The following is a 25,463-nucleotide window of genomic DNA, read 5'->3' as shown; positions in this document are numbered from 1 at the left end:
TGTACAGTACGCTTTCATGCACAAGTATGTATTAAATGTATTATTAACTACAGTACGTCGTTCGTGTATACTGTACTTAGATGCACAGTACAAGTACGTATAGAGGTACAGGTATACTGTAGAAGTACTTACGGTATTATGGGTCGTCCTCGACTTCCTCCCATTCCGTACATGTGCGTGATGCTGTAGTAATACTTCGTACTGGCCATTACGGCGACATCAGCTTGCCATGTGCTTCCCCAGACCAGCATCTCCGTGTCCGACCGCGGGAAAGGTAATGTAGCTTCTTGCCCTTTGCCATAGAGTCTTCTTTCTTGTCATGGTCATCGCTATCATTATCCGCCGCACCGTTGTTCCCTTATCGCCATCATCGTCCAACCGGCGTGGCAGTCAGTCCAACCCCTGTTCAGGTGCACATATCTCACGCTCTTCCTTTATACCTGCACAGAATACATCGGCCGCTTCATCACGGACTGATGCAGCGATGCAGCCGCATTTCCATTCGCGCAGCTCACCCAAGATATATTACCGCAGGCCAGGGCAGAAGGGAACTTTCGACTTGTCGAGATGCAAAGAGGTCAAATGCTCGGCAGCCCAACTTGACGACACGCCGCCTCCTGGCGTGGTCGCCACAAAGGACGATGGTGAAGATGACGACGCAACAAAGAAGATGATCGGACGGGCTCAAGCTCGAATCCATTCAGGACCAAGTTGCCCTCTGGTCCTGCGGCCAAGCTTAAATGGTGCGGCAAGCGAGCCGAACGGTGAGGCTGAGGCCTGGGCTCTCCAAGCGTGCCGCTTAGTCATGCCTTTGACCAGTCAAGTGAGCGAGGCATGGCCCACAGCATGGATTCCCAGCTACCATGCTTCCGGTTAGCACGAAGCTGTGGGACGTTCATGTCGGTTCCGTGGGCGTACAGTAAGTGCAGTAAGTAAGTACTATAGGTGGTACAGTATGTTCATACCTGCTGCTTGCTCGTCCGAGTTCTCGCCACCATCAACCAGCCCGACCTCGTCTCGGTCGCAGCAGAGCATCGAGGACATGGCCCCCCCCCTCTCCAGCGCGAGCATAGAGCTCGACTACCCGCTCTACGCGCTCGACTTTGACCCCGAGGATGCGAATCGGCTCGTCGTCGGCGGCGGCGGCGGCCCTGGCCACTCGGGTGTCGGCAACAAGATTGTGCGTCGAGCGACGGCTCGAGCCATGGCTCGAGGCCTCCTCCATCCCCGTCCGTCCTTGGCCGACGCTCGCTGACCTCATCGACCGCCCCCAGACGGTTCTCGAGCGCGATGGCCAGGACGAGCTGCGCATCGCCGGCGCCATCGACCTGCCGCGAGACGAAGACTGCGTCATGTCCCTCGCCCTCGCCGGCCGCAAGAGCAAGTCGACGCAGATATTGGCCGGCGTCAACTCGAGCCCGGCCGAGATGGCCAAGGGCATCAACCAGCACCTCCGCACCCTCGTCGTCGAGTCGTCCAAGTCGCGGGCTTCGGCCGGCGTCAAGGCGGCCGGGTTGACGGTCAGGGAGCTCTCGCGGACGGCGCTCTTCGAGAAGCCCAGCCCGGACGCCTATCAGCGTCGGCTGCGGCTCGCCGGCACCACGGGCGTCGTCTCGACCGGCATGGGCAACGAACCCCAAATCGCCGTCTTCGACACGGCCGGCGGCCAGCCGAGGGCCAAGGGCGTCGTCGAGCTCGCGCAGGAAGCCGAGGACGTCGACGTGGTGCAGACGGGCCAGGCCAGCTTCCAGCTGGCCTTTTGCCACAAGTACGAGCTTCACGTCCTGAACATCAGCAAGAAGAAGGCGGAGCCGGAGCTCATCTTCACCATGCCCGACGACGACGGCGGCGCGCGGCCCGTCTTTCGGTCGCTGCGATACCTCACGCCCGAATTCATCCTCGCCGTCGCCAACCTGCCCGGCCGGAGCGGCGTGCTCATCCAGTGCCTGCGACTGCCGGCGGCGGGCCAGGAGCGGGCCGGGATGGCGGCGACGGCGCGGATCCCGCGCAAGATGTCGGCGTCGGCCCTCGCCGTCGTGAACCTCGCGCCGGGCTCGACCTCGTGGGCGCGGGCGGGCAACACCCAGTTCCTCATCGCCGTCGCCGGCAACGACTCCTCCATCTCCCTCTACGGGCTCGAGCACAAGGCCTCGAACCTCCTCCACCTCCTCAGCGGCCTCGACCCGATATGCACCCTCAAGGACGTGCACGTCGGAGGCAACATCACGGGCGTCGCCTTTTCCCGATTCGTCACGCCCAAGACGCACACCCGACAGCAGTCCGTCAGGCTCGCGAGCATATCGATGCAGAAGACGGTCGTCATGCACAGCATACCGCTCAGGAAGCAGGTCGAGACGGCGGCGGCGCGCGGCAAGGACGCGGCCGCGCCGACGGTGCGATACGTGTCGTCGATGAAGCCTCGAGCGCCATCCTCTCGCCCTCTCGTCGCCGTCCTGACCCTCTTCGTGCTCATCATGGCCATGGTCGGGCAGGCCGTCATGGAAATGTACGGCAGGAGCGAACCCTTCATCTTCGCCAACAGCTTGCTGCCCGCCTGGCACGGCACGTTGGGCTCGCCCGACTTTCCTTCGGCCGCCTTCTTCGACGGCGCGCTCGCGGACTTGTTCGCCGGCGGCAAGGCGGCCGACGGTCGCGAAAAGGTGGTGCTGCTCGACACGGACCACGCCGCCGCCTCGGCCGACACGTCGTCGCCGGATGGGAAGATCAAAGCCGACGTGTACGACTCGGACGTTCACGGCGCCGCCAAGGCATGGGAGGAGCTGGGCGACGAGGAGAAGGACATTTGGCGCGAGCGGCTCCGCGAGGCCGGCGCCTGGACGCAGGGCATGGGCGAGAACGTCTTCAAGGGCGTTTTCTTCGGCCAGATTGCCGCCGCCATCGGGGATGCCGTGGCGAACTAGCGACGACGTTGGACGTTGAAGCCGCGCTTGGCTGTTCCGAGGGAGTTTTGTACCATTTTCCCGCTTCCTCTGCATCGTTCTTCCCCTCGGCGGGTGCGGGCATGACGAGTGTATGTACATGTAGACGATGAATTTTGACAACATCACACTGCCCTGGCTCGTTGGACGCCGACGCCGAGAGCGGCCGAAGCCTGCGCCGACGCGGGGCCAAGACGAGGACGGCGAGGCCATGGCGGTCACGGGCTGGGCCGCATCCTCGGCCAACCTGCATCGATGCGCAAGGGGATGGCCATGTCAGAAGGCCGCATCCCATGCTTTCCGGGGCGACAAATTGCCATGGACCGATGCGCAGACGCGCCGATTGCCCGCCTCCAAAGGCCACAACCAGGTCGATGGACGCATGGGGTTGCCGGCCCCGAGCTGGAACGGCGGCCGGGGGGGCACATCGGCAACGAGCACCGCATACAGCAGCGATGCAGAAATGGAGATTCGCACCCTGTACTCCGTCCAGTAAGTACTTGCATCGCCCAGGGGTGTGCCCCGGCAGCGCCGAGACGATGGGGCCCCGAGACGCGACCGATAGCCGCTCGGTGGGTGCGAGGTTCGCGGGCGCGAGGCTAATAGCTCCAGCGTCGTTGCAATATTAATACAGCCTGTACTTTTGTCGACGGTGACCCGTCCAGGTACGGAGAATCTGTATTAATATTAATAATACTTGAAGTACGTATTCTGTACTCTACAGCCACAAGTACTCCGTGCTGTACGTACAGTACTTGCGGAGTACAAGTACTTGCTTGCGAGTACGAGTGCATGTGGACGTGGGCCGCCGTATGCAACTGGACATGTGGTCAGCATTACCTACTAATAACAGTGCTGCACGGAGTACTTGTACCGCTACTGTAGTGCACTGTACTTCCTTGGGTTAGGTGTTGGCGTGGCGCACATATACGTCCGCCGCTCAGGCAGCCAGCCAGCTCTCCGCTGGGGGCGGTCCGCTGGCTTGTCGAGGACCTTTTCCGGCCCCCAAGCAAGCCAAAGCTCTCGGAAGGCGAGGAATTTCATGCAAGGACATGCGTGCACCTACAGTTGTGGCACATGGGAGCAAGTGCATCTCATGCTCCTACGCGTCCTGGGAAATTTGGCTGCAAGTTGAGCACGGCGGCTAGGCGTTGTTGACGTTGCTCGTGGAGAAGCGTTGGGCGGCAGCGCCGTCAGCCACGGCACTTGTTGTACTGTAGGTGCATACAACTACCTACTAGGTAGTATGGAGTAATACAACTACTTGGTAGTACCTACTATTAGGTACCTACCTAGGTAGTAAGTAAGCAAGTACTTACTGTACTGTACGCACAAACACTGCAAGTAATACTCCGTACATGAAGGTGCACAAGTACTGCAAGTACTCCGTACTCCGTACATGAAGGTGTGCAAGTACTGTAGGTGTGCGCGCTAGCAGCCGCAGGCACAGCAACCACAAGCGCTCCGTCGGTAGCGCCAGGGGCCAAGGCTGGCGCAACTTGGGAACCCCCGTCCGGCTTGGCGACGGACGGTGCGAGCATCAGCTCGGCCCCTGCAGATTCTGGCTCGCTCGCGGCGCCATTCCGGTTGTGGGGGGAGGGGGAGTGGATGAGGCCCGAGTTGGTGCTCTCCATGCGCAGCAGGTACCTGAACCTTATCGGGTGTTTTCACCAGACACTTGTGCATGTACTGCAGCATGCAATAGTTGCAGGTTCCATGGAGCATAGCATCACATGTTTTCACCAAGCACTTGCGCATGCGGAATGTAGGCTCCATACAGTCATCAGATGATCTCACCGAGTGCACGTATGCATGTGCATGTATAATGGAAGTTTCATACAGTGTCGGGTGTTTGAACTCGCAAAGTGCACGTGCGGGTAGCACGTATGACTACGGCAAGTGCCTGGAGCGGTGATGGGTACGTGCCGATGGCCAGGTGAGCTCCCTCCTCTCCCGCCACTGTGCGTGTGCAACGGTTGCAAGGAAGAGGCAAGGGGCGGCATGATTGGTGCTCTCCGTCCATGGATTGTTTTTTGCACCGCGCCGTCTCCTATCAGATCAATCTCTTCACCAGCCGATGGGGGAGGGGAGGGGGGGGGGGCTGGGGTTCTTGGGCCCGGACAAAGGTGTGTGCAAGTACATGCACTTATATACTTATAGCACGCTGGTGCACAGTGCACATGTGTCCTTGTCCCGAGAGGCATCGATCGAGCTTGATTTTTAGCATCGCATGCTGGCATGGTCGCGTCGGGGGTGGGAAAAAGGGTGTGCCACACGAGTCGCCGAGAGGAAGCGAAGACGAAAAAGGTGTGGACGAGGCGTCCCTACTCCACCGGGCTGTGCCCCTTCCACTGTACTTTTGCCTCGAGGCGGTCGGGGTCGGTGCTTGGTTGAAGTCGGCACTCGTCCGGCCATCCTTTGTCCGGTCAAGGTGTGTGTGATGATGGTCTTGAAGGATGGATTTTGGACGGGACCGTCGGCGGGGATGCGAGAGGAGAGCTGCGGTCGAGGGGCGCGAGGGCCAGCTTGACAGGGTTGGGCCTGGTGTGATGGATGGTACGACGCGAGCACTAGCAGCACAAGTGCGCACCTTTCCAGCAGCACGGAGCATTGTACTTACTTGGGGAGAAACAAGCATAGGCACAAGTACAGGTACGAGTCGTTTTTCACTTGAGCGCTCTGAGTGCCGCGTGGTTGGAGGAGGGGAGATGGATGTACCGACGGTACGGAGCACTGCGCGCCTGGTACTACGGTTTGTTAGTGCCGACTAGAGTGCTGCTAAGCAATTCCTACTTACCGTAGTACAGAGTATCGCGCAAGTGCAAGTAGAGCAATGCCACTACCTAGTACGGAGTACGGAGCAACTACAAACAATCACAACTGCAGAATTACTACGGCCGGTACGGAGCACTTGTTCTTGTACAAACAAGTAAGCAATACCGTCGTGGTTGCGTCTGCTCCATACAAGTACTCATAAGTACATGTAAGTAGTACAGTACTTGCTCCATTTGTATCAGTGCAGTATTAACATTGCTCTACACACCATCCACCTACCGTCAAGTGCCATCCGTGTGCAGGTGCGCGATGCATGCACCATACTGCACATTACATGTACAGTACTTGCACCGTGCCGTATGCACTCTGTGCTGAAGCCACCTGCAGCAAGTACCTGTCGGCAACACCGAGCAGTGTCGTCGATGCAAGCTTGTGCTAATCGGCATGTATGTATCGCTGCGTGTTGACCGAGCCGCCCCTCCATCACCGTTTCTCCCTTGCATCGGTCGGTACTCGGCTTGCTGCGAAGACGACGGAGATGGAGGGAGGCACGCACGGTGCCGAGCCGAGTTTGGTGCTTGCATGTATTTACATGTACAAGCACAGCGCGCACATGTACCTGCACGTGGTGTGCAGGCTTCGTACGCGGACGAAACGCAACCCGACCAACTGCCCACAGCACACCTCCGCGTACTGCGCTCCCTCGGTGCGCTCGCGTGCGCAAGTGCGCGTCATTTCGAGGGAAAGACAGGCGGCGGAGCCGATCCGAAACAAGGCGCAGCGGAAACATTTGGCCTCCTTCCAACTGCTCGGCAACGGACGCGGGCGACGACTAGCCTGCGGCCGCAGAGGGGGAGGGGGTGACGACTCTACGAAAGTCCAGTCCCCTGCGCGCGTAGGTACGTGCTCGGGAGCAGCCGGGTGCTCACACGCATCATGCGAGCGCTCCGCACTCGGGCCCGGGCATTATGGTGTTGCTCGCGCGCCGCACTTTGTGCCATTTCGATTCGCCACTGCGTGCCGGGCCTCGATGCGCGGGCCGCATGGCCGTGGAGGACAAGCACGAGGACGGGTGCCGTCACCTGTCCTTGGGTGCAAGGCGTGCGGCGAGCACGGTACAGACAAGCATGGAGACGACGAAATGCTTGTTACTCCCCGACGCCATCGTCGCCGTCCCGCCACCGAAAGACGGAGGCATCGCATCGGCGTCTGTGCCGTCGTGGCAGCCATCGCAACCGTGTCGCTGTCGGAAAGCTCTGTCCTAGTTCTACGAGTGGTCGTCCTTGTAGATGTACTTGTAGGTGTGTACTTGCTGTACTTGTACTGTACTGTACTAAGGCACCGCGTACTGTACGGCAGGTGTTCATTTAATTACTTGGAACCTACCGGGGTACGTGGAAGCAAGCCTACTCAGCATAGGTGCACTCAAGTACGTACATGTGCCGGAAGCAAGTACGTTGTACGGAGTACATTGTATTATGTTTTATATTTTTCCTCGCTAGAACAGTCCCATCGTTCCGGCCATCACGTTTGGCCCGTTGATGGCACGGAAAAGGTTCAAGGGGCCTTGCCCACAGACGTCCACCCAAGGGGGGCGACGAGCCGCTAGACATGGGTCAGCCCGGATAGGCGACAGCAAGGGAGGCGCGGGTGCTCGTGCGCGTGCTCGTGCTCGTGCTCGCGCTCGCATATGAGGTACCAAGAGAAAGGACGGACAGTACTCAAGTGCTTGCACGCACTACTTACTGTAGTATACTCACATGTAAGTACTGTACTTACATTGCAGTATGTAAGTGTACGGTGCATGCAAGTGCACTTGTGCAAGTGTGCACGTAATAGTTGTAAGGATGCTTATAATACGGCAAGTAGGACACGCGTGTGCCGCACATGGAAATATCGGCCGAATCATTGATCATGGCATGGCAAGGGAACGCCGACGCAAGTTCTGTCTCCGTACCGCAACGACGAACCAGCTCGGCGGTCGAGGGTTTTTTTTTTTTTTTTTGCCGCCGTGGACGCCGTCGTCAATCGCCTTCCAAGGCCCGTCCTCGCCGCCGACTGCTGGGGGAATCGACGGACAGGGAGGATGCGAGGTCTGAGAGCTCCGGTCCATCTGCTGCCAAGTTTCCTTCCTCCTCTCCTCCTCCTCCGGCGTGCCAGCCGTTGCTCCATTTCTAGTGGCGTCGCGTCGGTGTCGGTGTCGGTGTAGATGCACGCAGCACATTGCTTTGTTGCAGGAGGTAGGTGTATGATGCATACCTGAACAGGTAATACGCACATGCAAATACAAGTACGATGAGAGTAGGAGTGCATGTACTTGATTGCTCCGAACATTACGGAGTAGTTGTGCTGTATTAATATGTAATTACTTGCTGTACATGTAGGTCAAAGTCGAGTTGGTCCCTAAGTACTTACTTACTGTACTTGCAGTAATTACTTACTCCGTAGTATTACTGTACAAGGACTCGGCACTCAGCTGGTGCACAAGTACTGTACTTGGCTACTACAGTACCTAGGTTAGTACTAAGGCTGGCGGACCGGTGCTGCAAGACTGTAATATCCCACAGGTACTACTGGTACAAGCCTGCACAAAACCGGAAACTCCGTCGCCCGCTGCCGACAGAGCGACGAGCAGAGCCGCGGCTCTCTCCACCACTCCCTTGGTCCCCCGCTTGGCGAGACCGACCCATTGCCGGCACTTGCATTGGTTTGAATCTCTGCTGCGGAGCAGGCTGTGCTGCCTCTCGGCTGCCTGTCGATGCGAGCTCTCATTTGCCCTCGCACTCCCGCCACCAAGTTCTGCGGTAAAGGCATGCGACAGGGCACGGGGGGCACAGGTCGATGGGTAAGTACAGTAAGTACTTACTAGAGCGCAAGTACAGGTACTTGTACAGTGTACATGTAGCGCAGGTGAACGGTGCAAACGGCTGCCAGACTGGGGTCGATGGGATATTGAATCGTTGCAGGTGTAGAACGCTGAGGGCTCGAAAGGGAAAATTGACCGATTGCGCCGGCTCGGTGGTGCAGAGTGTGGTACGTGCACGCACACGTACAAGTACTGCACGATTGCTCGCGTGCGGCGAGTGCGGCACGGTATATGGCATTGGTGGTGTTGATGGCATTTGCGCTCCACGCATAATGTTCATGTCGGTTACCACTTCACCTCGCGTCGTGCCTTGGGCGAGTGCCTGCCATCTACGCGCCTCCGTCACCATTGGTGGTCAGTGCTTGCAGCCTTCTCCGTCTTCCCTCTCTCCGCTCGCCGCAGGCAAAAACACACGGGCGCCCCGACATCTCCCCAGCGCTGGTGCATGCCGTCAAGCTCGCAGGGCGACGGTCGTACGTGCAGCCACGCGAGTCCTCGCTCCCATGGCAGTGGGCTTATTCTCGTTCTATGGCGGAAAGTCTATCGCGGAAAGTCATCCTTGCACTGGCCATTGTTCGGGGTCCGACAGCGATCCAGCGCGCGCGTCTTCCGAGTTTTCCCCACACAGCATGGGTCGTGAACTGGACGGTTCGTGTACTGTACATGTAACTTTTGGCGCCAAAGTACATGCACACCTACGGAGTACAGGTACTTTCACTGCACCTCACGCCTGCCGTACCTGTACAGTGCCTGTGCTCACCCAAGGAATTACCTGTGCCGTGGCGCCCAATTTAATGTACGTAGTTGTACTTGAGTACTCGCATGCTCGTCCCCATTGCCCCTGCTCAACCTATCCTTGACAGGAAAAAGTGCCGGCTGCTGTAATAGGTGTAATAGGTGTGCGTGTACGGAGTGCCTGACAGTGCAAGAGCAAGCGCAAGTGAAAGTGCAAGTACTTAACAGCAACGAAGCGCACGGCAAAATGCATGCGCAGGAAAAATACAAGCAAGAGTACTACTTACATGAACAAGTACCTACCTCAAGTACCTACTCCCAAAGTCAACTAGCACTCTCCCTCGTCCGTGGCGCCGCCGGCTGGGCCAATTTCCCAAACAGGAACCCGGCTAACCAGCCCCCAAAGTGAGGTCGGTCCACCAAGGGGCGACGACCTTTGACGACGAGCGCCACCAATACCCAGGAACACGACGAGGAAGAAGAAACGAAAAGCTCGTGGAATTTCCTACGGAATAGCGACGGAATCGTGAGAGTGCCGTAGGATGCCGTTGTGCTCCGTCTGCCATTCGAATCATCTCCTTCACGAGTCATATCGGCCTCCAACCGATTTGTCTGATTAGCCCCCCCCTCCTCCCCCTCCCCCCCCGGCACTCGACCCGTGTTTGCCTTGCCAGGGTTCGTTCCACTAGCATCGTCTTTGCCCTGGCCGCCACCGTCAGGCCAAGGAAGACGACTCCGAGCATACTGGTAGAGTGCGAGGGCACCTGCTCATGCCAGAAATTCACACTCCACAGTGCGTACACGGTCCTTGTAATTGTACATGTAGCCATGTCGGGCTTGTTCCCCAGGTGTACTCTATACAGCTGTACTTGTCCCCTGTGCAAGTGCGGTGCGAGCGCTCAGCCGCCTCCACGTACTGTACTCCGTCCCTGTCTTTCGTCAGTTGGGACTGGGACTTGAGTCGGTGGCAGGCCGCTGATGCTGGACCTGTCCTGGCCACGCGCAGTCGGCTGTTATACTTTGCCGACGGCGCTAGTACCAGATAGTGCGTGCTTGTATGGAGTACATGCAGGTTAGTACTTTACAGTACTTGCACACACTCCTGATACTTACTTTGTTGTACATGTACAAGTGGTCGTCGGACAGACGTCTTCTGCAGCTGTACAGTGTCGTCCCCGTCGTACGCCTAATGTACCCAAGGCCTGCTCGCACATGCACTGACGTGTGCTTTTGCATGTCAGGGACAGCGCTGCTGTATACTCCGTGCGACAGTGCTAGCACTGCACATTTGCAGTAGGCAAGTACATGTAGGTACATGTGCAAGCAAGTACTCGTCCACCTACCAGTATTATTACTTGTGCAGTCCGGAGTGGTTGTGCTTGCATTGTACGAACATGTACTGTACAGTAAGCAAGTACCTACTGTGCTGTACTCCGTACAGTACACTGCTGCTGTTGTGCTGCCCCACACCAACTCAACTCCCGTCCCCCCTGGGTACCTCTAGGTACTACGCTACGTACTAGGTACCAAGGAACCCGCCGTACTCATGGACTTGCTGACAGTTACATGTACCCTTGCAAGTACTCGCAGCCACCACCAGTACGGAGGAATACCTACGGGTACGAGACCGTACGATCGGAAACTACCCAGGCAATTACCGTGCGCGCCATCTGCATTTCCACTGTATCTACCTCCTCCGCGCCGTACGGAGCGGTGCTTTAACGCCACGGCCCATGTACACGTGCACAGTACCCATTCTCGGTGTGCACTGATCCTGGGCTAGTCGTGCCCGGTACGTACTCTGCACACCTACTTACCTAGGTACCTACTTAGTGCAGTACGTGCAGTACAGTACGAATACAGCGCCAGCACCTTATCCCATCTGCCATGAATGTCGATAATGCGTCCGCCACCTTCATCTAGGCTTGGATGTTGTTGTTCCTCCAGTCTCCCCTTCCGCTGCCCGCCCCGATGGGCAGGATGAGTGCCTTTGTAGCCGCCTGACCATGGCAGACACCATTCATCCTCACCATGGCGCTCGTTGTCGTCGTCGGTGACGGCCACTCGTCACGGGGCGCGACCATTCGGACTCGTCCCTCCGCGGGTCGAGAGGTTGAGACTGGGTTAATGGTAATACTACGCTGCCGAGCACGAGTACCTACTTACTGTGCACCTACCAACAGTGCTCCCCAGTACTCCGTACTCCGGCACGCACCCCTCCTGCTTCACGCCCCGCACTCCCTAGAGCCGCCTCGCGGTGCGCACTAAACCTACCAATACGAGTGCGGTTGCTCGTGCATACAAGTGCGACCAACATGCATGTACTGGGTACAGAGTACAGCGCACGCCTCGCCACACCATGTCCCCTCCAAGTATCCGTACACCTACTGCTTACCTTAGGTACCGACGTCCGACGGGCAACACCCGACGTACCGAGCGTCGTGTCGAACCTCCTCTCGTGGGCGAATCACCGACCGATGTGCCTGCTCATGCCTTCGCCGCGACGAAAACGAGCACGAGACGTACCGAAAAGCGCCTGACGAGCGTGCCCTGCCTCTCGTCGCCCGCCAACCTTGTACCGAGTACTCCTGCTCGAATGTAAGCTTAACCGGGTACTTCGTTCGCTGCTAGCAGCTGGGTCGGGCCCTGTGGCAGTCCAGTCAGGCCCCGTCCCGCTGCGCTACGGTAAAGTGTCCACTATCCACCACGGATCCATGCGCCGCCAGGTCCCTCACCTCGCCTTCTCAGTCCCTCGCCCACTCCTCGCTCGACGCCCACCCGCCCGCTCTCCCACGTTTCCTCATTTTGGCGAGCCCGCACCCTCGGCCATCGTCTTCCCTCCACCACCACCCACCACCACCACCACCACCACCACCACCACTACAACCACCCACCACCACCACCAACACCACCGCCGCCGCCTCCTCCTCCTCCCTCTCCTCCTTCGTCGAACCACCCTGCCGCCCGGACTCGCCTCTTGCGGCTTGACCAGCACCTTGGGCATGCCTCTTTTCCCTCCGCGTTCTCTCGCCGACCTCCCCTTTCCGCCGTCCCACAACTCGACCCGTCTCGAGCCCGAGCCGTGCCGTGACCTGACGGTAACGACTGCGGCAATTCTCCCTCGACGTCGGCCCATGGCCGCTGGCACCTCTACCTCCGCAACCTCTCCCGCCCTCGATTGATCCTCCGTGCCGGAGGCTGCCGCTGTCGGGATATCGATCGCGTCGTCCTCCTCGAACCTCTGCCGTCGGCGCCTTGGACGACCGAAAACCATCGCACACGTTGTTTCACCTGCATTTCTCACCCGCACCGCACCGCACCGCACCGCAGGTCGTTCCGCGTCTTGCAAGCAGCGATCCATCCCACCCACGACTCCTCGCTCCCGCCCGACCTGCCAACGGGGCCAACTCTGCACCCTGCGCCGTCCGCCGATTCCTTTGCATCCTTTCCGCCTGGACGTCCCTCGCGTGCTCGGTACCTCCTCGCCTTCGTTCAGCCTTTCATCCCATCTACACTGGCCGCAAGCATCCATGGACACCGCCACCCCGCGCAGCTGAGCCGTCTGCACATTTTTACACACGCCGGACACGCGCCGACGACCGCTGCCCGCCATTGTCTTGCTTGCCGTCGAGAATAAGCACGCCGCCCCGTCTCCCCCCCCCCCCCCCCCCCCCCGACTCGTCCGGCCGTCCGCGCCTGGCTCGACCCGTCCACTCCCTCCGCCCTCCTCCCACCGTGCACGCCGTTCCCCGTCGGCCGCCGCCTCATCTTCGACGTCTGGCCGGGACACCTCACCGAGCGAGGGTAGCGTCCTGTCCGCCCGTCTCACGCGGCCATGGCCGCCAACTTGCCGCCGCACATGACGCCCATCGGCCAGATGGGCGTGCCGCAACAGGCGCGCAAGGCTTCTGCCCAGCAGATGCAGCATTATGTCTACAACAACCTTATTCAGACCGCGCAACCAGCCAACGGCATCGGCTGGCACGCCGGCGTCAGCATCAACGATCGTCTGGGGAAAACCATGGACCTGTACGTCGCCCACCTGCCCTCGTCGCCCACGCCGTCCGAGCACGGGAGAGGACAAGGCTTGCTAACCAGAACAGCATCACGAACCTTGCCTTGGCCCACAACGGAATCGATCAGATGCGCGGCGCCGACTTTGCCTGCAACTTTGAGCGCGAGGTGTACCACAAGTCCCCTAGCAAAGTATGTCCCACCCACCACCCCTCGGCTCCACCTGGCCCTGCGGCGTCTGCCTAGATGCCTCCTCCATCCTTCCGTCCTGTCGCCTTCCTCTCTCTAACCTTCATCTTAGGAAGCCTACGAGCAATCCATGACCAACAAAACGATGGAGTTCTTCAAGAAGCGACAGGCCAACGAGCCGCACCTCCAGAACAGCTTAAACGTCCAGGCCCAAGCCGCCCAGGCCGCCCAGGCCCAGGCCATGATGAACATGCAAGCCCAGATGGGTCGGGGCATGGCCCCGGCCGCTCAGCAGGGGTTCCAGCACCTGCAGCACCAGATGCCAGCCTCCCAGATCCCGCAGCACGGCCTTCAGCAGCAACCGCAGCCCATGGGCATGGGTGCCATGGGTGCCATGGGCATGGGGGCCATGGGGGGCATGGGCATGGGCATGGGAATGCAGGCCGGCCGCGGAGCCCTGGGTCAGAACCAGCAGCCGATGGCCGTGCCTCAGATCCGACCGCAGCAGATCGCCGCAGAGATGGCCAGGCTTGCCCAGGCGGACAAGGCCAAGGTCATGGAGTTGGCCTCCAAGATGATGGTCCAGACCAACGAACAACAGAAGGCGCAGCTGCGCGTGAATCTGCAGCAGAAGTTGCCGCCGCAGCAGCTTGCCGAGTTTCAGGCCCAGGGGAAAGACCCCCTACTCTGGTTCTTTCAGACCCAGGCGTTCCACGCGCTCAAGAACAACATGAATCGCCTGCAGCAGCAGCAACAGCAGCAGCAGCAGCAGCAAGGAGGGCCGCAGGGTCAGAACGCCACCCAGGCCGCCATGATGCAGCAGCAGCATAGCCAACAGTCTTTGCAACAACGCCAAGGCATGATGGGCGCGGGCGCCGGGCAGCCAAACGACTTCTCGCAGTTTGCTCCCAACATGGACAGCATCAAGGATCAGCAGATGACTGGCCTCATGGCCCAGCAGGCTGGCCAGATGGTCGTGCCGGCCAGCAATGCCGGCGCTCGAAACGGCACTCCCCAGCCCGGAAACCAGAACATCCCCGGTCAGCAGGGTCAGAATCAAACCCCGCGTCAGCAGATGCAGCAAACTCCGCAGCAGATGCAGCAGGGCGTCAACCTCCAGCAGATGAAGATGAACCAGGCCCAGCAGTCCCAGGCCCAGCTCCAGATGACGCAGATGCAGGGCGCCAACGGAATGACCGCCGGCGTCCCTCCCTCGCAGAGCCCGGCGATGAACACCCTGAACACGCCCGTATCCCGCCCCCCGAGCGCGATAAACGGCATGGGTGCTCAGGGCATGGGCCAGAACAGCATACAGTTTGGGGATCAACGCTTCAACCAAGGCATCCAACGGCCCAACAACCAAGCCTTTCAGGCGATGCTGGCCAGCATGACGCCAGAGCAGCAGCAGTCGCTTCACGGCCTGCCTCCGGAGAAACTCGGCGAGGTCATGCGTCGATGGCAAGCCCAGCGGCAGGAGCAGATGGCCATGAGTCAGATGAACCAGCAGAACCGGCCGCAGAACCAGTTCGGCGGCCCGATGAACATGAACATGGCCGGCGCCCAGGGCCCCCTGGGCATGCAGGCGCAGCAGCCAAGCGGCCCGGCCGCCAACGGAGGTCTGTCGCTGCAGCAGCAGCAGCAGCAACAGCAGCAGCAGCAACAGATGCAGATGCCACGAATTCCCGCCCAGGGCGCCCAGGCAATGATGGACCAGATGGATCTGCCGCCTCAAGTGCACAACCAAATTGGCCAGCTGCCGGTCGACGTCAAGAAGTGGAGGGACCTGAAGTTATGGCTGAGTCAGAATAACAGTCTCCCTCAGACCGTCCGGAGCCAGCTCGGCGCCCTTCAGCAGAAGCAATTCCAGATCATGATGCAGAGGCGAGCCGGGGCCCAGCCGCAGACGGCCGGCCAAAACGTGGCCATGAACCCGGCGGCGGCGGGAATGCCTGGCCAGATACCGAATCAGCAGCAGATGGGAATGCAACGGCCAGTCGGCAATCCGCCCCCCAATCTGCTCCAGGTCACGCCCCAGGAACTCATGCAGATCCGCAGCCAGAAGCCGGCGTTGGCAAACGTGCCTGACGAGCAGCTCCGAGCCATGGTTTTGCAGATGAAGCGGAACCAGTGGATGCAACAAACGCAGCAGCAGCAGATGAGGGCGCAGCAGCAGCAGCAGCAGGCCCAGGCCCAGGCCCAGGCCCAGGCCCAGGCCCAGGCGCAAGCGCAGGCACAAGCACAGGCTCAGGCCCAGGCTCAGGCCCAGGCTCAGGCCCAGGCACAGGCACAGGCCCAGGCACAGGCACAGGCTCAGGCTCAGGCGCAAGCGCAGGCACAGGCACAGGCTCAGGCACAGGCACAGGCGCAAGCGCAGGCACAGAGCCAGGCGTCCGGCATTCCGCAAGGCTCCATGCAGATGCAGCCGACGCCGTTGCCACAGCAGCAGAACCGCACGCCGCAACAACAAGCCAAGGCGGCGCCGAACGCCTCCATGACGTTGGCTGGTGGTCAGAAGCAGCCGCAAGGCCAGGCTGCTGAGCAGGCACGCAACAACCGACCGCAGCCGGCAAAGGGCAGTCTCAAGCGACAAAACAGCGACGATGCTGGGCAAGAGTCTCCCGCGGCCGCGAACGCGCCCGGTGCGGGACCGGCGCCGCAACCTGGTCAGCAGCAAGGCTCCAAGGGATTCGCGTCCCTCAACCCTCAGCAGGTCGCCCAGCTGAACCCGGAGCGACGGGCCAAGTACGAGCAGTATTCCAAGATGCAATTGGCCGGCCAGGGCCAGCAGGCTGCCAGCCTCATGCAGCAATTGGCCGGCGGAGAGGCTCTCGCTCGCCTGAAGCAGTTCAGCACGGAGGAATCGAAGAGCCATCAAGGTCAAGACATGCCGGACATCCCGATGTCGCAGCAGGAGCACAACGAGACGGCCGCCAAGCTCAGACGAATCGCCCTCGACATGCACAAGGTCAGCCGCGGGCTCACTAAGTGGTACTCCCTAACCGGGGATGATGTGCGGGCCAGGATGTTTTTCCGAACTGTAGGTGGTATCCGACACGGCGGCAGCTGTTTTGAACCCCATCCTTGGCTAACCTTGAATGCAGCGATTGCGGATCATGAAGCAGTTTTCCGATAGCGAGACGATGAAAGCCCTAAAGGACAAGTTCAGCATTCGATCGTCGGAGATTGACCAAGCCCGCGCCGTGCTCGAAAGCATGGCCAAGGACCTCGCGGCGAGCATGCTGAAGAACGGGATGCTGAAACCCGCCGGCCAGGCGCAGCAGCCTCCTCAGGCGACGACGCAGCCCCAGGGCGGCGGTGGCCAGCAGCGCCCGCCGCAGGCTGGCCAGCAGGGGAAGCCGGTTCCCCTGAACGCAGCCAACCTGGAGAAGAACTCGCAGGCGATCAACAAGATGAACCAGCAAAGGACGACGGCCAAGGCAGGCCAGGCGCCGACGGCGGCGGCGGCGGCGGCGGCGTCGCAGCCGCCGTTTGCCTTTGGCGCGACGTCGCCTCACGGAAACCCAAGTTACATCGGCAAGCCAAAGGACATGAACCTTCAGCTGCCGCCGGCGCGGAAGAAGCAGAAGCTTGCGGGACAGCAGCCCGGCCAAACGCCGCCGGGCGCGACGCCCTCGCCCACCATGGTCAAGAACGCGTCTCCCGAAGCGCAGCGGGCGGAGCCTCCGAAGCCGGTGTTCACCTGCAAGGATGCCGAATGCGCCACGTCGACGCTCGTCTTCCCCAACGACCAGGCGCTGAAGCAGCACATCCAGGAGGAGCACGTCAAGCCGCAGGAGGACCCCCTGAAGTTTGTCAAGGAAAACTTGGCGCTTGCCTTGGGCCTGGAGCTCGACGGCAGCCCTAAGGCGACGCCGAAGCCGGCCGAGGCGTCGACGGCGATGAGCAGGGCGACGTCGAAGCAGGGCCCGACGCCGGCCATGAAGAGGTCCGGAAGCGCGGCCGCATCGAAGACGGAAACGCCCGGATCCAAGCAGCGCGGCGACGAAAAGGCAAGCGACTCGGCGGCGTCGTCGGCTCAAGCGAACCCCTGGGCGGGCTGCACCATCGATCCTCAGGTCTTCATCGCCCACCTGGGCTGGGAGAAGGGCATTGGCCTCCCGAACATTGTCAGCGAGGCCAACATGTACCGGTCCCTCACGCCCAAGGACACGCCCGAGTCGAGCAAGGACGGTGGCTCGAGTGAACCCAACAGCGACATCTCCGAGGGTGCGGCACTCGACATCGATCTCTACTGGTACAACTACGAGTCCTTCGACTCGGACGTCTTGATCGGTCTCGACACGACGAAGCTGGACGAGAACGCGGCCGCGAAGGCGTCCGGCGGGGAGGAGACGCTCGATCCGCTCGTGCTCATGGAACCGCCCTCGGGGCTCTCGCTGGGCTGGGACAATTGAGGAGGTGACCTGTCCGAGCCTGCCGAAGTAGTGCGCAGTGGACGATGGCGGTTGTGCGAATACGTTTTGGCGCTCTACAGTTTTTTTCCTTTGCATGCTTTTTCCCTGTCAACGCCCATTTGACTTGAGCGCCGCCAGGATATATACCCAAGTTTGACTGACGACACAAAATTGATGGACAGCACGGATGGAGGAGGAAGAGCAGAGAATGGATGAGTGAGACCAAGGATACGTCTGGGGGAGGGTGGTGAAAAGGGTGAACGGTTCGGGCATGGCGAACAGTTCAGTTCTGTGCATGCATGCCTTTGTGTGGACAACGCAGACGAGACGGAGGTGGTGTTTGTTGGTGGGCCGTGAATAATGTACCGGGGATTAATGATGCGTTTGATTTTGGGTTTCCATTGCCAACGGCGTCCAGCCAGCATTCGGCTTCTAGATGATAGTCTAGATAGTGGTTGAAACGAGTTGTATTTGTGCTTTTCTGGAATGAATTTCCCCCCATTTCAAGCGAATGCACCGAAGCGCGTGAGTGAGTGTTCCATGGGTTTGGAGATGCCCTCGGTTACCACCCCTTGGTCAAGTGCCTGGATGGGTGCCGCTGTAGTAAGCAGTAAATTTGCGGATGCCCTCTGTAAGGAGTAAAGTTGCAGGTGCCTACATTGCTGCGAGCTGCCCCCACCGTGGAACCGAGGGGCCGCTGCGATGGCCCACGGGGCAGATAGTAGGCCGCTTCAGCACCTGCCACACTGGTCCTGCCGCCCCCGCCCCCACGCCGTAACCGAACACGAAATACGGAGTACCCCGTACCAAGTACTACCTGTACAAAGTAGTGGTACTTGTAAGGATACGCGGAGTACTTGTACAAGTACGGAGTACGAAGTAATTACGAAGTACTCCGTACAACCAGGTAAGTATACTTATTCTAAAGTGCACGTAATACTTCGCGACACTGTGCAAGTACTGTAAGTAATTACGACTAATACTCCGTACTCCGTACAGTACACCGTAATGCCGCAAGTACTTATACGCTTACTATACATGTACATGTACACCCAGTATGCGAATACCCAGCGGTACCTTGCTCTCAAGTAGATACGTGGGCATATGCAGATTGAGGCAAGTACTTACTGTACACAGCAGAGGTACATGTACCATCACGACTACATCACAAGTACTGGCGTGAACCTCAACCACAACTTCATCCCCACACTGACAACGACGTAACCCAGCCCTCTCCATCCTGGCCCCTTTCTCCTCTTCTCTCCCCTCTTCCCTCCCCTCGGTCCTTCTTCCCCTCTCAGTGCCCCTTTCATGCTCGCGCGCACGTCACCGCGGATTTCGATTGCGTGCTCCGGAGCTGTCGTTCAACCCGTCAAGCTCTCGTCGTACCTCTCCACCTCGTCGCCCATCATGGCACCCCCGAGAGCGGCCGTCGACTTTGTCAGCTTTGTCAATGCCTCTCCCACCCGTACGTCACACGTCACCCGTGCCCGTGCCGTTGGCGGATAGGGTCGACGCCTTTCATCACCACGATGGCGGCTGACATGCAGCTGCAGCCTACCACGCCACGAGGTCTGCCGCCGAGCGCTTCGAAAAGGCCGGCTTCACCCTCATCAAGGAGCGCGACTCGTGGGCGTCGAAGCTCCAAGCAGGGGGGAAATACTACCTCACCCGCAACGGCTCATCCATCGTTGCCTTTGCCATCGGCCGCAAGTGGCGCCCCGGAAACCCCGTCGCCATCGTCGGTGCCCACACGGACTCGCCATGCCTGCGCGTCAAACCGGTGTCCAAAAAGTCCAATGTCGGTTACCTCCAGGTCGGCGTCGAGACGTACGGCGGCGGCATCTGGCACTCCTGGTTCGACCGTGATCTGAGCATCGCCGGCCGCGTTCTCGTACGCGACGGTGACGACTTTGTCCAGAAGCTCGTCAAGGTCGACAAGCCGCTGCTGCGGATCCCCACGCTCGCCATCCACCTGCACCGGCAGAACAGCTTCGACCCCAACAAGGAGACGGAGCTGTTCCCCATCGCCGGCCTCGCGGCCGCGGAGCTGAACAAGGGCACCAAGACGGAGGAGGAGGAGGAGGCAGACGCCGGCTCGGTCGAGGACTTTCGCCCCCTCGAGCGCATGACGGAGCGCCACCACCCCGCCCTGCTCGATGTTCTCTCCGGCGAGCTCAAGGTCGAGGTCGGCGCTATTGTCGACTTCGAGCTCGTGCTCTACGACACCCAGCAGGCCTGCATCGGCGGCATCCACGACGAGCTCATCTTTTCCCCCCGTCTCGATAACCTCGGCATGACGTACTGCTCCGTCATGGGTCTCATCTCTTCCGTCAGCGACAGCGCCTCGCTTGACGACGACGAGACGATTCGAATGACGGTCTGCTTCGACCACGAGGAGATTGGCTCCACGTCGGCCCAGGGCGCCATGTCGAACCTGCTGCCGTCGGTCCTTCGCCGGCTGTCGGTCCTGCCCGGACACCGGGACGAGTCGAGCGAAGGTGGCTACGAGGCCGTCGGCCATGAGGGCGAGGAGTCGACGGCGTACGAGCAGTCGCTTTCGCGCTCGTTCCTTGTCTCGGCCGACATGGCGCACGCCGTGCACCCCAACTACGCCGGCAAGTACGAGCCCTCGCATCAGCCGGCGATGAACAAGGGCACCGTCATCAAGGTCAACGCGAACCAGCGCTACGCGACCAACTCGCCGGGCATCGTCCTGGTCCAGGAGTGCGCCCGCGCCGCCGGGGTGCCGCTCCAGCTCTTCGTCGTCCGCAACGACTCGCCCTGCGGCAGCACCATCGGGCCCGGGCTCGCCGCCAAGCTGGGAATGCGTACGCTCGACCTGGGAAACCCGCAGCTGAGCATGCACAGCATCCGCGAAACGGGCGGCACGGCCGATGTCGATCATGCCGTGAAGCTCTTTGACGAGTTCTTCGCCAGCTACGGCCAACTGGAGGCCAAGATTTTGGTCGACTAGGCCGGTGGCGCGTGCCCAGTACGGTTTGTCCGGACGCCGATTTGGGTGCCACATGACGACCGTGGAAGTTTGTCATGCTTCGTGGTGCGAGCGACTCTGATGTTTAGGAGGCGACTCTGGGACATGTATCACATTGATGTTTGCACGACTTGACGTACTGGCATGTGTGCAGGCAGGCCCGTCATGCAACGGCCAAGGTCGACGGATCGGGTGAATGAGGCAGCAGGAGCCCCGTAGGCAGGCATTGTTTCAAAACAAAAAGGCATCATATATTCCCAAGTTCCCATACGATGCGTCCACGTTTGGCTACGAAATGGCCAGACAGACGGCAGCCGATAACGCCACGTACGCCCATAGTCATGTGCTTCCTCACGTCAAGATAGGTCGGCATAGTTGGCAAAACAAGAACGAAGAAAAGAGAAGCGCAGGCAATTCGAAGGCAGGATGGGCCGGCGTGAGGCGTCGCATCATGAGCCACCGATGGCTCTCGCGAGGCTCAGCAGGCCGCTCGCGGCACCGCTTCTTAGGGCGTTATTGGTCGTCGCGGGAGGGTGGGCGTCGGAGTCATCTTGGCCACCGCTGACCCGTCGTGCGGGCTCACTTTCACTCTCCTTCCCGTGCTCCTCCTGATCCTGTGCTCGGCCGGCGGCCGGCTCCAGTTCGCCATGCTCCATCATGCTTGTAGATATTCGGGCATCGTCGATTGTGTCCGGCGCGTTCGGCGAAGCGGCGGATGCGTCATTGCGAGCGTCGAAACTAGCATAGGAGCGGGCTCGGGCCTCGCCGGCGGATGTGGCAGACGGACTCTGTAGGCGAACGGCAGGGCGGGGCGACGGGAGAGGTCGGGGAAGCAGGTCGGCGAGCGGAACGGCGACCTGTCCGGTGCGGACCTTGTAGCTAGCGAGCCCTAGCCGTAGCCGCAGAATCTCTGCTTTCTGGACCCGCGGGAGGTTCGTCAGCGGCGTCAGCCCGTGGTGGAGGAGGGCAGACGGACCTCGCGCGCCTGCTCCCTCGTCAGGCCGGGCCTCGGAAGGCGGAGGGCGGGTCTGTCGAGGATATCGGGCTCCGACGTTGTGGTGACCCAGGAAGCATCCCCGGCGGAGGTGTCGAAGACGGAGACGGAATCGGGGCTGTGGGAGCGTGATGACCGCTGCTGGCCGTCCTGCAACGCATGGCACGACGGTTAGCCTAATGTCCTACGACCGACCGCGGCGGCCGTCCTGCTGCAACAACGGACGTGGGCGAGGGTAGGGCGAGGATAGTGAGGATACGTCGAGCGAGGAGGGTGGGGGAGGGGGGGGGGAGGGATCATCCAAACCTCGTCACGTTCCAAGCAAGCCTTCTTGGCCTTTGGACTGCCAACCGCGTCCGTGACGGCAGGCCGCTTCGAGGTGGACAGGCAGACGGCAGCAGCAAGCTTTAGGGGATTGCCGGTAGGCGTTGCGCTCTTGCGGTGGAGTGTGGTGCCGTCCTTGCCAACGGGGACGGGCGAGGCCGACATCGCGTTCGCGTCTAGCGGGGCGAGGGGTGCGCGTTTCTTGGCAGGCGAGGCGATGGAGGCCGCGGCCGAGTGTTGAGCGTCCATGACGGCTCCTCTCGCGAACTCAGAAAGTGGAGGATTTTGGAGCGGGCGAAGAAGGCGCAGGTGCGGTCAAGACGCTGTCGCGCGCGGAGCCGGAGGGTGTGCCGGTCGTGATGTGCGGTGATGGTGGTGGTCAGCAGCGGTGGTGGTGGTGGTACAGCCTCAGGCACAGGCACAGGCACAGGCGCTGGCACGGGTACAAGCACCCACGTCGCGCGCTGCTCCCCGTGGTTTGGTATGACAGGAAAGGCGAGATGCGTGTGCTCTTGTGGCAAAAATTCCCGACCAGCGATCGGCTGCCTGTTCGAGCGGCAGTGAGAGAAAGGGACAGAGAGAAAGGAAGATGATGGCGGGAGAAGGGTGTCGTGGGTGTGCAGTCGAGCTTCCAGAGAATCACGAGAGGCAGGAAGTCAAGGCGAAGGAAGACGCGCCAGTGGGTAAGTGTGTACCTGCTGGTGGTGCATTATCATGATGATGTACAGGTACCCGAAAGAGCAGCATCAGGTGGCGGAGCGATGCACATGGACATGTACATGTACTTCCGACAGCGTAGTCTGCCGTACGCTCAACCAGGAACGGAGCTCCACAGGCGTCCCAGATTGCGTCTCCACCGGCTGGAGAACGCGCCGATGAGCAGCAATGTTTGGTGCCTTCAGGCTACAGTACAGTACATGTACATGCTGTAAGTACGTACAGTAGTTGTACGTCTACAGTACTTGCAAGTATTGTACTCCGTACTGTACTTGAGTAATATGTGCACGAACATACATGTACTGCATGTAAGTACTGTAGGTACAGGCAGATACTAATGTAGGTAAAGGTACGATAGCCACCGTCCACTGCTCTGTTCCCTCCGGACGCACAGATGGCACAGATGTACGGTGGGCGTAACGAAGTGCAGAGCCAGGTCTAGGTGCAGAGGCCTTCATGTGCACCGTAGATGCACACCTTCAGATGCATCCAAGTACACAAGCGGACAGCACATTCTCCTCCTTGTTGTTGTGCAGTGCCGTACCATACTACTAACAGAGCACGGTGTTGATGTACAAGTACTTGCAGATGCATGCATCCCGCGTCCTCGCTGGGCAAATGAACGTGCATGTACTGTAAGTAGGTGTACAAGCACGCCCGCAGTAACCAAGGCGCAGGGAGTAAGTACAAGTACTCGCCAGCAGGTGTCGCAGACGTTGGGAACGTCCACCGCCCTCGGCTTGCACGCCAGACAGACCACGGCTTCGATTTTAGCGCTGCCGTCGGGCATGCGGGGCGCGCTGCCGCTGCGGACAGACACGCTGAAGAGTCCGCCACAGCGACCGTGCGGTGCATCATCGGCCATCGACACGGCACCAGGGTTGCTTGCACTCGCAGCCATGATCCGATGGCATTTCAGGTACCGACGAGCGAGTCGAGTCGCCTTGTCTTCTTGCCTTCGCACAAGGGACCATGGTGTTTTTATGGACGGCGATGCTGGAATGGATCTTGATCGATCGAATTGACCCACCCAAGGCTTTCGTTGACCTCCAGGAGAATCAAAGCACAACGACCTCGACGGCGGGTAGTCTCCCGCTCCATGGCCAGTCTACCGTGCGGGACGAGCGACGCATCGAGCATCGGCAGGTATTAGATGACATGAACCCGTGTGCCTACAGCTGTATTTCCCGCCGCCACCCACGGAGGATGAGCCAAGGGTGCTCGCACGGCACACGTGCACGCGGTACACATGGCATGCAACATGTGCATACAAGCATGTACACGCGTATGCTTGCATGGATATAGTCGCAAGTAAGTACTCCGTACACGTACACTTGGTGTGGCGCTGGCGGTCCCTTCATGTTCGTCCGTCCGTCCACGTCCATGCACGGTTTCCCGGGCAGCGCGAACCGGTTCCGCCGACGGCACATCAGCTTGTGGAAACCTCCTGCTTCTGCTCGGGCGTGCCCCCGCCGCTCTCGTTGTCGGCCTTGGCCGGCTCGTCGCGCTTGAAGACCAACCCGGGGTGGCCGAAGAAGAGGGCCATGGAGGCGAGGACGATGAAGACGCCCTCGAGGATGATGAAGGGGACCTCCTCCTTGATCAGCTCGCCGCGGTAGCCGTCGCGCAGCTCGGCGACGCGGTAGGCGCAACGGGCGAGGATCAAGGTGATGGCGACCGAGAGGCCGGCGAAGAATGCCTTGATGCGCCAGGTGAAGGCGGCCGTGCGGCCGGAGCGCCAGTAGCGGATCATGTAATCGGCGAAGCAGACGACAAAGGCCGTCAGGACGATGACCTGCAGCGCGAGGCCGGCCATGGAGATGTCGACGCCCGTGTTGTCCTGGCCGTCCGAGTTGGTCGACATGGCGCCGCCCGTCGCCTGCAGGATGAGGCAGACGATGTCGAAGGGGATGAAGATCCAGTAGAAGAGCTGGGGCTTGAAGCGCGACAGGTCGGGCCCGAAGTACATGATGGCCTTGGAGAGGGTGACGTAGATGGAGGCGGTGAAGAAGACGGGAGCGATGGTGAGGCAAACTGGACCACGGTCAGACGGCGCACTCTGGGGAGGGGAAGGGGAGGACGCGAGGGCGCGCACTGATTTGGATCATGAAGCCGACAAAGGAAAACGGGTTGCTCCAGAGCATGATGCGGCCGGCGTAGCCGATGATCTCGCTCAGGCAGCCGAGGATCATGCCGACCATGAAGCCCCAGCTCCTCCACCGGCAGCCGAGATAGATGTGGACGAGGCCGACGAGGGCGAAGAGGACGAGGAAAGTGACGTTGGCGGCGAGCGACGGCCGGTACCCGTAGATGCTCCACTCGACGGGGCAGGTGTCAAGGGTGCAGGGGGAGTCGGGCCCGAAGGTCTCGACGCCGGGAGGGACCGACATGATGAGGCGTGTGCGGCGTGTGCGGCGTGTGCTTGGAGATGCCGGAGCGGCCGAGTAGCAGGCGGCCGGCCGATGCCAACGGGGGGACGCCGATGCCAAGGGAGATGGAG

At 60.3% G+C, this 25,463-nt stretch overlaps 6 protein-coding genes across 6 annotated transcripts; 4 read left to right on the top strand and 2 right to left on the bottom strand.

The window, feature by feature from the left end:
• Nucleotides 1–955: 955 nt before the first annotated feature.
• On the top strand, nucleotides 956–2,921 carry DCS_01345 (uncharacterized protein; the record flags this gene model as incomplete). Its single annotated transcript, XM_040798678.1, has 2 exons — nucleotides 956–1,180; nucleotides 1,275–2,921. 2 exons carry the CDS (start codon nucleotides 956–958, stop codon nucleotides 2,919–2,921), a joined length of 1,872 nt encoding a protein of 623 aa, XP_040659561.1.
• Nucleotides 2,922–3,048: 127 nt separating this feature from the next.
• On the top strand, nucleotides 3,049–3,504 carry DCS_01344 (uncharacterized protein; the record flags this gene model as incomplete). Its single annotated transcript, XM_040798677.1, has 2 exons — nucleotides 3,049–3,431; nucleotides 3,492–3,504. The coding sequence occupies 2 exons, from the start codon at nucleotides 3,049–3,051 to the stop codon at nucleotides 3,502–3,504; spliced, it is 396 nt and encodes a 131-aa protein (XP_040659560.1).
• A 9,646-nt stretch (nucleotides 3,505–13,150) lies between these two features.
• On the top strand, nucleotides 13,151–17,933 carry DCS_01343 (uncharacterized protein; the record flags this gene model as incomplete). Its single annotated transcript, XM_040798676.1, has 4 exons — nucleotides 13,151–13,344; nucleotides 13,419–13,521; nucleotides 13,631–16,555; nucleotides 16,620–17,933. The coding sequence occupies 4 exons, from the start codon at nucleotides 13,151–13,153 to the stop codon at nucleotides 17,931–17,933; spliced, it is 4,536 nt and encodes a 1,511-aa protein (XP_040659559.1).
• Nucleotides 17,934–19,343: 1,410 nt separating this feature from the next.
• On the top strand, nucleotides 19,344–20,910 carry DCS_01342 (uncharacterized protein; the record flags this gene model as incomplete). The annotated part of the gene is made up of 2 exons (XM_040798675.1): nucleotides 19,344–19,401; nucleotides 19,490–20,910. 2 exons carry the CDS (start codon nucleotides 19,344–19,346, stop codon nucleotides 20,908–20,910), a joined length of 1,479 nt encoding a protein of 492 aa, XP_040659558.1.
• Nucleotides 20,911–21,377: 467 nt separating this feature from the next.
• DCS_01341 (uncharacterized protein) lies at nucleotides 21,378–22,495 on the bottom strand (the record flags this gene model as incomplete). The annotated part of the gene is made up of 3 exons (XM_040798674.1): nucleotides 21,378–21,845; nucleotides 21,905–22,072; nucleotides 22,148–22,495. The coding sequence occupies 3 exons, from the start codon at nucleotides 22,493–22,495 to the stop codon at nucleotides 21,378–21,380; spliced, it is 984 nt and encodes a 327-aa protein (XP_040659557.1).
• Nucleotides 22,496–24,392: 1,897 nt separating this feature from the next.
• DCS_01340 (RTA1 like protein family) lies at nucleotides 24,393–25,353 on the bottom strand (the record flags this gene model as incomplete). Its single annotated transcript, XM_040798673.1, has 2 exons — nucleotides 24,393–24,997; nucleotides 25,059–25,353. 2 exons carry the CDS (start codon nucleotides 25,351–25,353, stop codon nucleotides 24,393–24,395), a joined length of 900 nt encoding a protein of 299 aa, XP_040659556.1.
• Nucleotides 25,354–25,463: the final 110 nt, after the last annotated feature.

Source organism: Drechmeria coniospora, chromosome 01 (assembly GCF_001625195.1).
Source record: "Drechmeria coniospora strain ARSEF 6962 chromosome 01, whole genome shotgun sequence".
Classification (NCBI taxonomy): domain Eukaryota; kingdom Fungi; phylum Ascomycota; class Sordariomycetes; order Hypocreales; family Ophiocordycipitaceae; genus Drechmeria; species Drechmeria coniospora.
Note: the sequence above shows the minus strand (reverse complement) of the source record. Positions and strands in the feature narration are given on the sequence as shown.